The 12,402-nt window shown below is 39.3% G+C and overlaps 1 protein-coding gene across 1 annotated transcript in view; it reads left to right on the top strand.

The window, feature by feature from the left end:
* The window catches only part of ALMS1 (ALMS1 centrosome and basal body associated protein), a 187,109-nt gene that overhangs the window by 82,552 nt on the left and 92,155 nt on the right, over window positions 1-12,402 (top strand). Inside the window, exons 13-14 of the mRNA XM_027772964.1 lie at window positions 1-1,123; window positions 11,078-11,319. The exon at window positions 1-1,123 is cut by the window's left edge and continues 1 nt beyond it. Of these exons, the coding sequence (XP_027628765.1) occupies window positions 1-1,123; window positions 11,078-11,319 (1,365 nt within the window). The remainder of the gene's footprint in view (window positions 1,124-11,077; window positions 11,320-12,402) is intronic.

The raw sequence follows: 12,402 nt of genomic DNA, 5'->3' as shown, positions 1-12,402 counted from the left end.
AAACACTACCTGTTGATTTTGAGCATTCTCATCAAGAAGAAAAACTCTTAGAAAGATCAGATTTTAAAGTCAGTCATTCTGAGCCCAATACTAGTACAAATTACAGCAATTTCAAGGAAGTACAATTTTCTGATAACTGTGCCCCCATTAGCATGAGCAGACCAAGTTCCACACTAGGAGTTAAAACGAAGAATGTAACTGTAACTCCAGATCTTCCTTCGCACATTTTTCTTGAGAAACAAGAGCTGTTTGAACAGAGCAAAGTCCCACATGCAGATCACCATGTAAGAAAACACCATTCTCCCCTTCCTCACCATCAGGATTGTGTAGCTCCACACCTTTGTTCTTGTTTTATTTTTAAACAACGAGAACTCATTGAACAATGCAAAGTCCCGTATGTAGATTTTCACATGAGAGAATGTCATTCTCTTCCTCCTCAAGGTCAGGATTATATAGCTTCAGACCTTCCTTCTCCCATTTTTCTTAAACCTCAAAGCAAAGTCCCAGGTATAGATGACCACATGAGAAAACATAATTTTCCCTTTCCCCAAGGTCAGGACTGTATAGTAGAAAAGAATAATCAACATAAGCTTAAATCACACATTTCTAATATAACTGTTGAAGCCAAGTTTGATAATGTGATCTCCCAGTCAGCCCCAAATCAGTGTACATTAGAAACATCTGCATCTACTCCACCTTCAAATAGAAAAGCACTCTCTTGTGTTCGTATAACTCTCTGTCCCAAGACTCCTTCCAAGTTGGATAGTGGAATCTTAGATAAAAGATTGCATTCATTGGATCCTGCTACTAAAACAAGGATGAATAGTGAGTTTAACTCTGACCTACAAACTCTATCTTCGAGATCATTGGAACCAACCTCCAAATTATTGACCAGTAAACCTATAGCACAGGATCAAGAATCTTTAGGTTTTATAGGACTTAAATCTTCACTGGACTTCCAAGTCGTACAGTCTCCTCTTCCAGATAGTAATAATATTACGCAGGACTTGAAAACTTTACCTTCTCAGAATAGCCAGATAGTAACCTCAAGGCAAATACAAGTGAACATTTCAGATTTGGAAGGATATTCCATTCCAGAGGGGACTCCAGTATCTGCAGATCGGTGAGTCTCATTGTGATAACAAGCAAGCTGATGGAATTTGTGATAAAGGGTTTTAAATACTTAAGCAAATGTAAGTTCTTGGGAGAAACCATGATTTCTCTTAGAGGAGGTTATATCTGACTAATATGCTATAACACTTTCAAGGAGTAAATATGTACATGAGAGAAAGTGATGTACAGGGGTCTTCATAAGGTTCATGGAAAATTTGTATTAGGTTTTTGCCATAGGGCACATGTGCTCGCTAGGAAAAGACAGGGAGACATTGAGAGGGAAAGTGAGAAATCACATCCCTCTCCAGGATGGTGGGGGGAGAGGGTGGTGATGCTGCAGTCCCTTCTCCTATGGGATTTCCAGCAAGCACACATGCCCAGCGTGATTTTCAAGCCTCCAGATCAGGGACTCAAACTCCGTCACTCCTGTGGGAGTCCAGTGCCTCAGCTACCATTCCTCCTGGTGGCCCTTGACATGTATTTTTCAAAATTAATTACTTTGAGAAGAATCTTTGATTATCACTTGGTACAATGGACTAATTCCTTCTTTATTGTGTTGGCAATATGCTCAAGATCTTTTTTGGAACGTTGTAGGCTCTCCCTCTCTATCCCTTTCCTTGTCGTCCTTCCTTCCTCCCTCCCTCTCTTCCCTCTTGACTTCCTCTTCTCCTCCCAACTCTTCTTTCCTCCTCTCTCTCTCTGGTACCATTCATGTTTTACCTCAAATATTTAATATTTACAAAGATAAAAAAAGTTAACTTTAGACTGGAGAACCTAGGAGAAAACTTTTATCCACGTGATTGGTAGATTTCCAGCAAGCACACATGCCCAGCGTGATTTTCAAGCCTCCAGATCAGGGACTCAAACTCCGTCACTCCTGTGGGAGTCCAGTGCCTCAGCTACCATTCCTCCTGGTGGCCCTTGACATGTATTTTTCAAAATTAATTACTTTGAGAAGAATCTTTGATTATCACTTGGTACAATGGACTAATTCCTTCTTTATTGTGTTGGCAATATGCTCAAGATCTTTTTTGGAACGTTGTAGGCTCTCCCTCTCTATCCCTTTCCTTGTCGTCCTTCCTTCCTCCCTCCCTCTCTTCCCTCTTGACTTCCTCTTCTCCTCCCAACTCTTCTTTCCTCCTCTCTCTCTCTGGTACCATTCATGTTTTACCTCAAATATTTAATATTTACAAAGATAAAAAAAGTAACTTTAGACTGGAGAACCCTAGGAGAAACCTTTTATCCACGTGATTGATAAGGTTAACATCACCAGTTATGCAGCCAACATAATGCATCCCTAATGTGATGCCCTAGGAGGGTTCTCATGATCCAAATGCCACTCACTAAACATCACCTCTTAAAGGTCATAAATTCTTCAGCCTGTATATATACAAGCATATATGTATGTATGAACATAGATTTATGAAGCTTATTTATAAATATATATGTATAAAATACTTAAAAGCTGTTTTATCTTGAGATAATTTTAGGCTTACAGAGAAGTTACAGTGATAGATCAGAGAGTTTCTGTGTTGGCTATCTATTGCTAGGTAACATACTACTCAAAATACAGCAGTTTAAAATAGTCCTCATAATTCCAAAGTTTCTGTAAGTCAGAAATGCAGGCCTAGGTTAGCTGGTTACTTCTGGCTCAGGTTTTCTCAAAGGGTAAAAATAAATTATTGGTTGTAACTGTGGGTCCATCTCAAGGCTCAACAGGGAGGATGTGGCTTCCAAGCTCACTCACATGCCTTAGCCCAAGGCATCAATCGGTTCCTTGCCTCTGTAAGGCAACTCACAATATGACATTTCAGCTTCCCTCAGAGTGAGCAAGTGAGAGAACAAGAGAGTGTGCCCACGACCACAGCCATAGCCTTTTTGTAATGCAACCTTGCAAATGACATCTTGTCTTCTCTGCCACATTCTGTTTGATAGAAATGAGTCACTATGTACAGCTCACACTCAAATGTTGGGAGTTACACAAGGCCATGAGTACCAGGAAGTAGAGATTGTTGAGAGGTAACCTTAGATGTTGCCATTATACCCTTTACTGAAGTGTCTGCTTATGTTAATATCTTACCATAGTATCACAGCCATAAAACATTGATCATAACTAAGAAATTGGTAAAATACTATAAAGTATGAACTAATTTGGATTTCACCCATTTTTTTTTTTACAAACGAACTTTCTCTTTCAGATCCAACCCAAGATCCCACCTTGGATTTTACTTGTCCTGTCTCCTCCAATCTTTGCAGTTTCTCAGTCTTTCCTTATCCTTCATGATCTTGATACTTTGAAGAGTACTGATATGTTATTCTGAAGAATATGCTTCAGTTTAGCTAGCCATTACACTAACCGCTGGTCCTACTATTATTACTTTTTAAAGTTTGACCAGAGAGGCAGAGAGAGAGGGGAAGTGAGAAAGCAAGTTACCAGGTCTAGGATTTGAACTGTGGTCAGCCATGTGGGAACCCAGTGCTTTAACCATATCGCCACCTGCTGGTCCTCTCTGCTTTAACTTTGACCACTGATTTTAGTATCCATCAGTGGATTTTGGCTGTGTCAACTATAACTCTAGTGTTCTAATGATCATCTTCTGGCTTTCATTTCTTCTACATTTAGTAATTGGAATTCTTCTGTAAGGAGAGCTATTGTTCTTCTCCCTTTTATTTATTCCTTTAGCTGTTTATTTCCATCAGTATAGACTCAAGTGTCTAGTTATAATCCAATATTAGTACTATTATTTTATTGTCCTAGTTGTTGCAGTTTTAGCTGTTGAGAGCACTTTCTAGTTGGCACCTGTACCCTGTCTCAGCTCTGGAACCAGCCATTTAGCTAAAGGAAAACTACCCCCCCTTTTTTTTAATGAAAGTATTTAGAAATCAAGACAAGTTTTTTCTTTTCTTTTTTCTGAAGAGGTTTTCACTATAGGGCACGTGCGCTCTCCAGAAAGACAGAGATAGAAAGCTAGAAATCACCCCCCAGGGAGGATGGCCACATCGCAGTCCCTTCTCCTCCATTCTCTTCTCGGGATCTTGGGCATGCACGCACATGCACATGAGTTTAAGACACTGGGTCAGGGACTCGAACCATGGATGACTACATGGGAGTCCTGCGACATAGCCATTATGCCAACTTCTGGTCCCTCAAGGCATAGGTTTTAAGCTTACGTGTTGCTGCTAAGATGTCACCACTACTAGCCCTTCTAAGTGAATAAATCTAGAAATATATACGTATGTATTTGTTTACCCACATTTATATTTCCATATCTATTAGCCTGTGTGCATGCATGTATGTATATACACTATTTAGGTTGAGTATCTTTTTTCCATTCAGATTTCAGGTTTTTTTTAATTTTGGAAGGTTTGCATATACATGAGATATCCAAGGGATGAGATCCGAGACTAAACATGAAGTTTATTTTCTATTTTGTATGTACTTTATACACAGTGCTTGAAGGTAATTTTTACATGTTTTTGTATTACAGCATTTTTGTCTGCAACCTGTCACTTAAGGTTTGCAGTATGGAATATTTTATTTGTGGAAGGTTTAGATTTTGGAGAGTTTTCAATTAGGAATGCTAAATTTTATTTTCCTTAGAGATTTTTGCCTTAGGGCATGTGTGCTCACCAGAGAGACAGAGACAGAAAGTGAGAAATCACACCCTAGAGGGGATGACCATACCACAATTCCTTCTTCATTTCCTCTTGGGATTTTAGGCACACATGCACTCACACCTGGTGTGAGTTTTAAGCTGCCGGGTCTGGGACTTGCACCATGTGGAGTCAATAATGTGGGAGTCCGTGGATGTAACCATTACACCATCTGTTGGTCCTATGTATTTTTTTTAAACCATGAGTCTATATTGGCACCTCGGACTCCAATCTAGAAACACAGGGTTGACTCTAGACTTTACCCTTTGTCTTTTTTTGTAACTGCTTTCTCCAATAGTAGTAAGTCTGGCTCTTATTATCTAAAATATATTCACCTTGGTATATAAATAAAATAGTTTCAGAGTTCCTAATGCATACTCGCTTGAGAAACCAATTCTCCACCTAGATTGCAGTGTTCATGTATAGCTTTGAATGTAGCATTACAATAGCTAGTTGAAATACTGTTCACTAAAATTTCTTAGTTCAACTTCTCTCTTCCTGTTACCCTTCAGTATGAATATGTGATCCATTTATAATACAGTTAGGTTCCTTGTCACACTGTGCATTCTATCTTTGCCTCACATCCTGTGTTAACTTTTCTTTTTTTTTTTTTTTCTTTTTTTTTTTTGGAGAGATTTTCACTGTAGGGCGCGTGCGCTCGCCAGACAGACGGAGAGAGACATAGAGACAGAAAGCGAGAAATCACCCCCCAGGGGGGATGGTCACGCCGCAATCCCTTCTCCTCCATTCTCCTCTCGGGATCTTGGGCACGCACGCACACGCGCCCGGCGTGAGTTTTAAGCCACCGGGTCCGGGACGTGAACCGCGGTCGACTATGTGGGAGTCCAGCGACATAGCCATTACGCTAACTGCTGGTTCCCACATCCTGGGTTAACTTTTAAAAATTTATACGCTGTAAATTTCTCCGTGGTAATCAGTCCTATCCTCCACGGTAGTTCCGTATAAAGCAGGTCCATTAATCCAAAATTCCTTCATAGCATACCTTTATAGACAGGTTTTCTCCTGATCCCCAGCTCATGGCAATTTGTGGTCTGTTTCTTCCCTATAATCTTGCCTTTCCAGAGTGTTACATAAATAGAATCAGAAAATAGCTAACAGTCTTTTGGGTCTGACTTCTTTCACTTTGGAAAATGCATATATAAGATTCATCCATGTTGTGTGAGTCAGTAGTTGTTTCTTTTTATTGCTTTCATAATTTCTTTGTATTACAGTTCCACTGCACAGATTACCATAGTTGGTTTGTCTCTTCATTCACTGAAGGATATTTGAGTTGTTCCCAGCCGCCCAAGTTGCAGCTTTAACAATAAGATCTGCTATAAATACTTAGATACAACTTTTTTTTTCTCTAGGGTAAATACTTCAGAGGGGGATTCCTGAGTCACATTAATTATATAGGTAGATGTATTATTAGAATTATTAGAGCTAAACTAAGCTGGACTATTTTTCTGGAGTGGCTGATTATTTTGCATTCCTACAAATATTTTATGTACATTCTAGTTACTCCACATCTTCAGTAATGTATGATGTTAAGATATGTTAACCTCGTTTTTTTTGGTTTGTTTTTGTTTTTGTTTTTAGTTTTTGCTGTAGGGCACCTGTGCTTACCAGAGAGAGAAAGAGGGAAAGCGAGAAATCATCCTTCCCTCCGGGTGTGGGGTGGCCATTCCACAATCCCTTCTCTTCCATCTTCCTTGTACACATATACCCAGTGTGTTTTTCAAGCTGCTTGGTCCTGGACTTGAACTGTGCAATTGGCCATATGGGATCTACTCACCTTAACCACCACACTACTGACTGACCCTCAATTTTAATAATTTTTGTAGTTGTATAATGGTATCTCAGCATGGTTTTACTTTGCATTTCCCAATGGCTAATTATGATAAACACGTTTTTTTCTTTTTAAATTGACAAAGATTGCATGTGCTTGCCAGAGACAAAGTGTGGGAGAAAGCATCCCTCCAGTGGGATGTGTCCATGCCACAGTCCCTTCTCTGCTATTTCTCTTGTTGGGATTTTGGGCATATACATCTTCACCCAGATGTGTTTTCAATTCATTGGGGCCAGGATTTGAACTACAATCGCCATGTGGGATCTGGCTTCTTTAACTATTAAGCTACAAGCCTGCCCCGATGAACATATTTTCATGTGCTTATTTACTATTCTTTTTGGTGAAGTGCTTTTTAAATAGGGTTTTTATTTTTTTTTATAAGATGTTAAGTTCTGATACTTCTTAATGTAATCTATTTGTAAATTTTTTGCTGGATATATTATTTGCAAATATTTTCTCGCAGTACATGACTTGTCTGTTCATTCTCTTAACAGCCTCTTTTATAGAGCAAAGGTTTTAAATTTTGATGAAACTAATTGAGTTTTTTTTTTTTTTTTTTTGAGAGGTTTTTCACTATAGGGCGCATGCGCTTGCCAGAAAGACAGAGAGAGACAGAGAGATAGAAAGCGAGAAATAACCCTCCAGGGGGGATGGCCACGCCACAATCCCTTCTCCTCCATTCTCTTCTCGAGATCTTGGGCACACACACACACGTGCCCAGCGTGAGTCTAAGCCACCGGGTCCGGGATGTGAACCGCGGTCGACCACATGGGAGTCCAGTGACATAGCCATTATGCTAACTGCTGGTCCCGAAACTAATTGAGTTTTAATAGGTCATATAACCCATAAAGTGTTTCAGCACCTTAAAAATATTTTAATTTTTTTTTATTTCTTTTTTTATAAGAGATTTTTGCTATAGGGTGTGTGCACTTGTCACACACACACACACACACACACACACACAGACGGGGAGGTAGAAAGCAAAAAATCACCCCCCCCCCCAAGGGGGATGGCCATGCCGCAATCTCTTCTCCATTCTTCTCTTGGGATCTTGGGCACGTGCCTGGCATGAGTTTAAGCCACTGGGTCTGGGACTCGAGTACGTGGGAGTCCAGTGTGTATTCATTATGCCATCTACTGGTTCCCAAAATATTCTTCTTAATTCCATGGTTTTTGATAAAATAATTCACAATTATTTGTCATTATTCTCTTATAAGTAAGAAGCAATATGTCATTATTTTTCTAGTTAATTTTTTTCCCAGCAGATTGATTAGGGTGTTTCTAGGCATGGATTTCTTTGGTGCATCTTGTTTATAGTTTGCTGAATTTTTTAAACCTATAGGTATATGTCTTTCATCAAATTTGGGAATGTTTTAGCCATTAGTTCACTTTTTTTTTTCCTGCACCACATTCTTCTTTCCTAGTTTTCTGATGACACAGATGTTAGACCTTTTGATATTATCTTACAAGTTCCTGAATTACTATAGATTGAATTATTTCTATTAATCTATCATAGAGTTTACTAAGTCTTTGCCATTTCCATTCTACTATTGATCACATTCAATAATTATTAATTTTTTTAGAGAGATTTTTGCTGTAGGGTGCATGCTCTTGCCAGAGAGACAGAGTGACAGAAAGCAAGAAATCACACCCCTGGGGGTATATCTATGCCACAATCCCTTTTCCTCCATTCTCCTCTAATAATCTTGGACACGTACACACACACATCCATCATGAGTTTAAGTTGCCGGGTCCATTGTAGCCGACTACGTGGAAGTCTAGTGATGTAATCATTATGCCATCTAATGGTCCCCAGTAATTACTAATTTTTTTTAGTTGTAAAATATATGAATTTTTTTACGAGTTTTTTAAAATATCCCTTTTCCTCCATTCTCCTCTAATAATCTTGGACACGTACACACACACATCCATCATGAGTTTAAGTTGCCGGGTCCATTGTAGCCGACTACGTGGAAGTCTAGTGATGTAATCATTATGCCATCTAATGGTCCCCAGTAATTACTAATTTTTTTTAGTTGTAAAATATATGAATTTTTTTACGAGTTTTTTTAAATCTTAGGGCACATGTGCTCACTAGAGAGACAGAAAAGGTGAGAAATCACCCCCCACGGGGGATGTCCATACTGCTGTCTCTTCTCCATTCTCCTCTGGGATCTTTGGCAACCATGCACACGTGCCAACCAGAAGAGATTCTAACTGTGAGTGTCCAGCGATAAAACCTCTACACCTTCTGCTGGCCCCCTGAAGCTTCTTTTTCTTTCTTTCTTTTTGCTATAGGGTGTGTGCGCTATAGAGAGAGACAGAAAGTGAGAAATCCCCCCTCCACGGGGGATGGCCACACTGCAATCCCTTCTCCATTCTCCTCTCAGGATCCTGGGCACGCACGCACATGCACCCGGCATGAGTTTAAGCCTCTAGGTCCGGGACTCGAACCGCAGTAAACTACATGGTAGTCCAGCGACATAGCCATTACATTAACTGCTGGTCCCGAAGTTTCTTTTTTTAAAAAAAATTGTCAGAGGGCATGTATACTCACCAGAGAGAGGGGGGGGGTAGTAAGAAAGCACCCCTATGGAGCATGCTCATGCTATAATCTCTTCTTCTCCATTTCTACTTCCTTTTGAGATTGTGGGCATATGTGCATACATGTCCGGTGTATTTATCAAGCTGCCAGGTCCAGCATTCAAACTGCATAATCAGCCATGTAGAATCCACCCGCACCACAGGCTGGTCTTGAAGTTTCTTCTTTATAACTGATAATTCTTTGCTGAACCTCTCTCTCCGTTTGTATCGGGGTGTTCACCTTTACTTGTTGAAGCATTATATCCATTTTGTAGAGTTTTTGTCTAATAATTCTAGCATATCTCTCATCCCAGTATAGGTGTCTATTGATTGTCTTTTTCTGTGAGTTGAGATCTTTCTGGTTCTTAATGTGTAGGATATTTTGGAGTGTGTTTCATAATATCATATTTTTAAATCCTGCCAGAAATGATTTTGTTTTAGAAGTCAGTATGCTCAGTTCCAGTTAAAAATTTTAACTTGACTTCTGTGGGTTGTAATTCCAGTGTTGGTTCAGTTTTAGCTTTTGCATTGCTATTCAGATCTGTCTCGCATGTATGCAGTGGCCAGTCTGAGACTTGGGCAATTGTTTGTTCTGTAGTTTAGTTCTCAAAATGTAGATATGCTTCAGGGACACAAGCACAGTGTGCACAGCCCTTATCAGAATGAATGGGCCGAGACATTGGTCATGTATGCTTAGCCATCTGTGGTCTATGAAAGTTCCTTTGTTTTTAGACATTTGGTAGTTTGGAGGAGCACATTCAGGTACTTTGTAAAAAGTCCTTGATGTTTTTTCATAGTTGGACTAGAGTTTTGAGTTTTAGTAAAGAATACCAGGGGGGTGAAGTACTGCTCTCTCATATCGTAGGGAATATGATATCCACATACCATCACTAGTCTTAACCTTGATCGCTTGCTTGGAAAGGCAGTCTTGGCCAGGTGTCCCCTTTGTGAAGTTACTATTTCTCCCTCTGTCTTTGAAACCCAGTCATTGCCTCCAGCCCATACTCAAGGGGAACAGGGAAGCTTAAGCTTCATCTCCTTTGTCAGGTTTCTGCAAGTGTTATTTGGAATTTTTCTAAAGCAAAATTTGTCTCTTTTTTCCAGTTATTTATTTATTTGCTCTATTCTATTTTAATATGAATTCTCTATAATCTTGACATAAAAATACAACTTTAAGCTTCTGGTTCCCTCACTGAAATATAAACTCCTTGATGGAAGGCTCTGTTTCTTGTTTACCTTTTTACAGTCTGCGCATTTAACACAGTCCCCTTATTTGGACGTTAGTAAGATAAAAAGGGTAAATGAATATATTTTCACTTCAACTGAAAAGTACCATTTCCTCAGTTAAATTATATAATGCATTCTAAATTAAATTAAAAGTAGCTTTAAAATAAATTGAAGTAGACACGTGTATGATCACGTTATAAGAAGTAGCTAATAAATGAAAAGTACTATGGAAATAACAAGATATAAGATTGATATGTCCACAAAAGATTCCTTGTAACTTTTTTTGTTTTGTTTTGTTTTGTTTTTTGAGAAGTTTTTGCTATAGGGCAAGTGCACTCACCAGAAAGACGGAGAGAGACAGAAAGCAAGAAATCATCCCCGGGTGGGTGGCCACGCTGTAATCCCTTCTTCTCCATTCTCCTCTCGGGATCTTGGGCATGCCTGCACATGTGCCCAGTGTGAGTTTAAGCCACTGGGTCCGGGACTCGAACCACAGTCGACTACATGGGAGTCCAGTGACATAGCCATTACGCTAACTGCTGGTCCCTCCTTGTAACCTTAAATACCCCTTGAAATCACTTTGGGAAAGAAATACTGACTTTCAATAAACCAAAGATGTGACCTGTTCTCTCCTTTCTCTTTTTTCTTCAGATCACCAGAGAAAATTAAGACACCTCTTTCTGCTCCTCCTGGAAAATTATCATCTGACGCTGTCACTCAGATAACAACTGAAGGTCCAGAAAAGACCATGTTTTCCTCTGAGATTTTTGTTAATGCTGAAGATCATGGACATGGAACTCTAGAGCCCAGTAGCCAGAAGCTACCCAAAGTTCCTGTCAAGTTTGCTTCAGCATCTTCAGTCCAACAGATGACTCCTCCTCGTGGCACCAGTGGTAAGAGAATGTGATGATATTTTATATTGTTATACCAACTTTTATTTGTAATTATCTTAGAAATTTGTGTTTTGTCTTTCTAGTTAGAAAACCTAACTTTAATTTAAGCATAATCTACATGATTATATTGATCCTTTATTTACATAGCTATGAGTACTACATATATATATATATATATTTTTTTTTTTTAAGAATTCTTTATTTACTTATATATTTATTTTTTAAATTTGACCAGAGAGGGGACCAACAGTTAGCATAATGGCTATGTCGCTGGACTCCCACGTATTCGACTGTGGTTCAAGTCCCGGACCCGGTGCGTGCATGCCCAAGATCCCGAGAGGAGAATGGAGGAGAAGGGATTGCGGCGTGGCCATCCCCCTGGGGGGTGATTTCTCGCTTTCTGTCTCTCTGTCTCTTGTCTGTCTGTCTGGCGAGCGCACACGCCCTGTAGCTAAAACCTCTCAAAAAAAAAAAAAAATTGACCAGAGAGAGATAGAGTGACAGAAAGTGAGAAAGCAAGCTGCCAAGTCCAAGACTTGAACCATCATTAGCCATGTGGGAGTCCAGGGCCTCAACCACCACACCACCCACTGGCCCCCAGTTTATCTTATTTTTATCTTAACATGTATTGGATTTAATATTTGTGGAACTCACTAAGCTTTCATTTTTCCCCAAACAAAGGTGGGAACCTTACTAATTTTAAAGTATTTATATTTTGCACAAATCTATTCAAAATATGCTTTAACTTTTTCTACTTATACCAAAAAAAAACCCTATCTGTTTCACATATAGATAGGTATGTCTAAATGTAAAGAAAATTGTTTGGTTCAGTATTTAAATTACATTGAATTTAATTTAAATAACTATTCATATGATTATTGAACATTTTTATTGTGAAATAAAACATATCAAAAATTATATAGCTTGGGACCAGCAGATGGCATAATGGTTACATTGCTGGACTCCCATGCAGTATACTGCAGTTTGAGTCCTGGACTTGGTGGTTTAAAACTCATGCCAGGTGCATGTGTGCACGACTAGAATCCCGAGAGAAGAATGGAGAAGGAATTATGATGTGGCCAT

The sequence above is a fragment of the Tupaia chinensis genome, unplaced genomic scaffold, assembly GCF_000334495.1.
Source record: "Tupaia chinensis unplaced genomic scaffold, TupChi_1.0 Scaffold000316_1, whole genome shotgun sequence".
NCBI lineage: Eukaryota > Metazoa > Chordata > Mammalia > Scandentia > Tupaiidae > Tupaia > Tupaia belangeri.
Note: the sequence above shows the minus strand (reverse complement) of the source record. Positions and strands in the feature narration are given on the sequence as shown.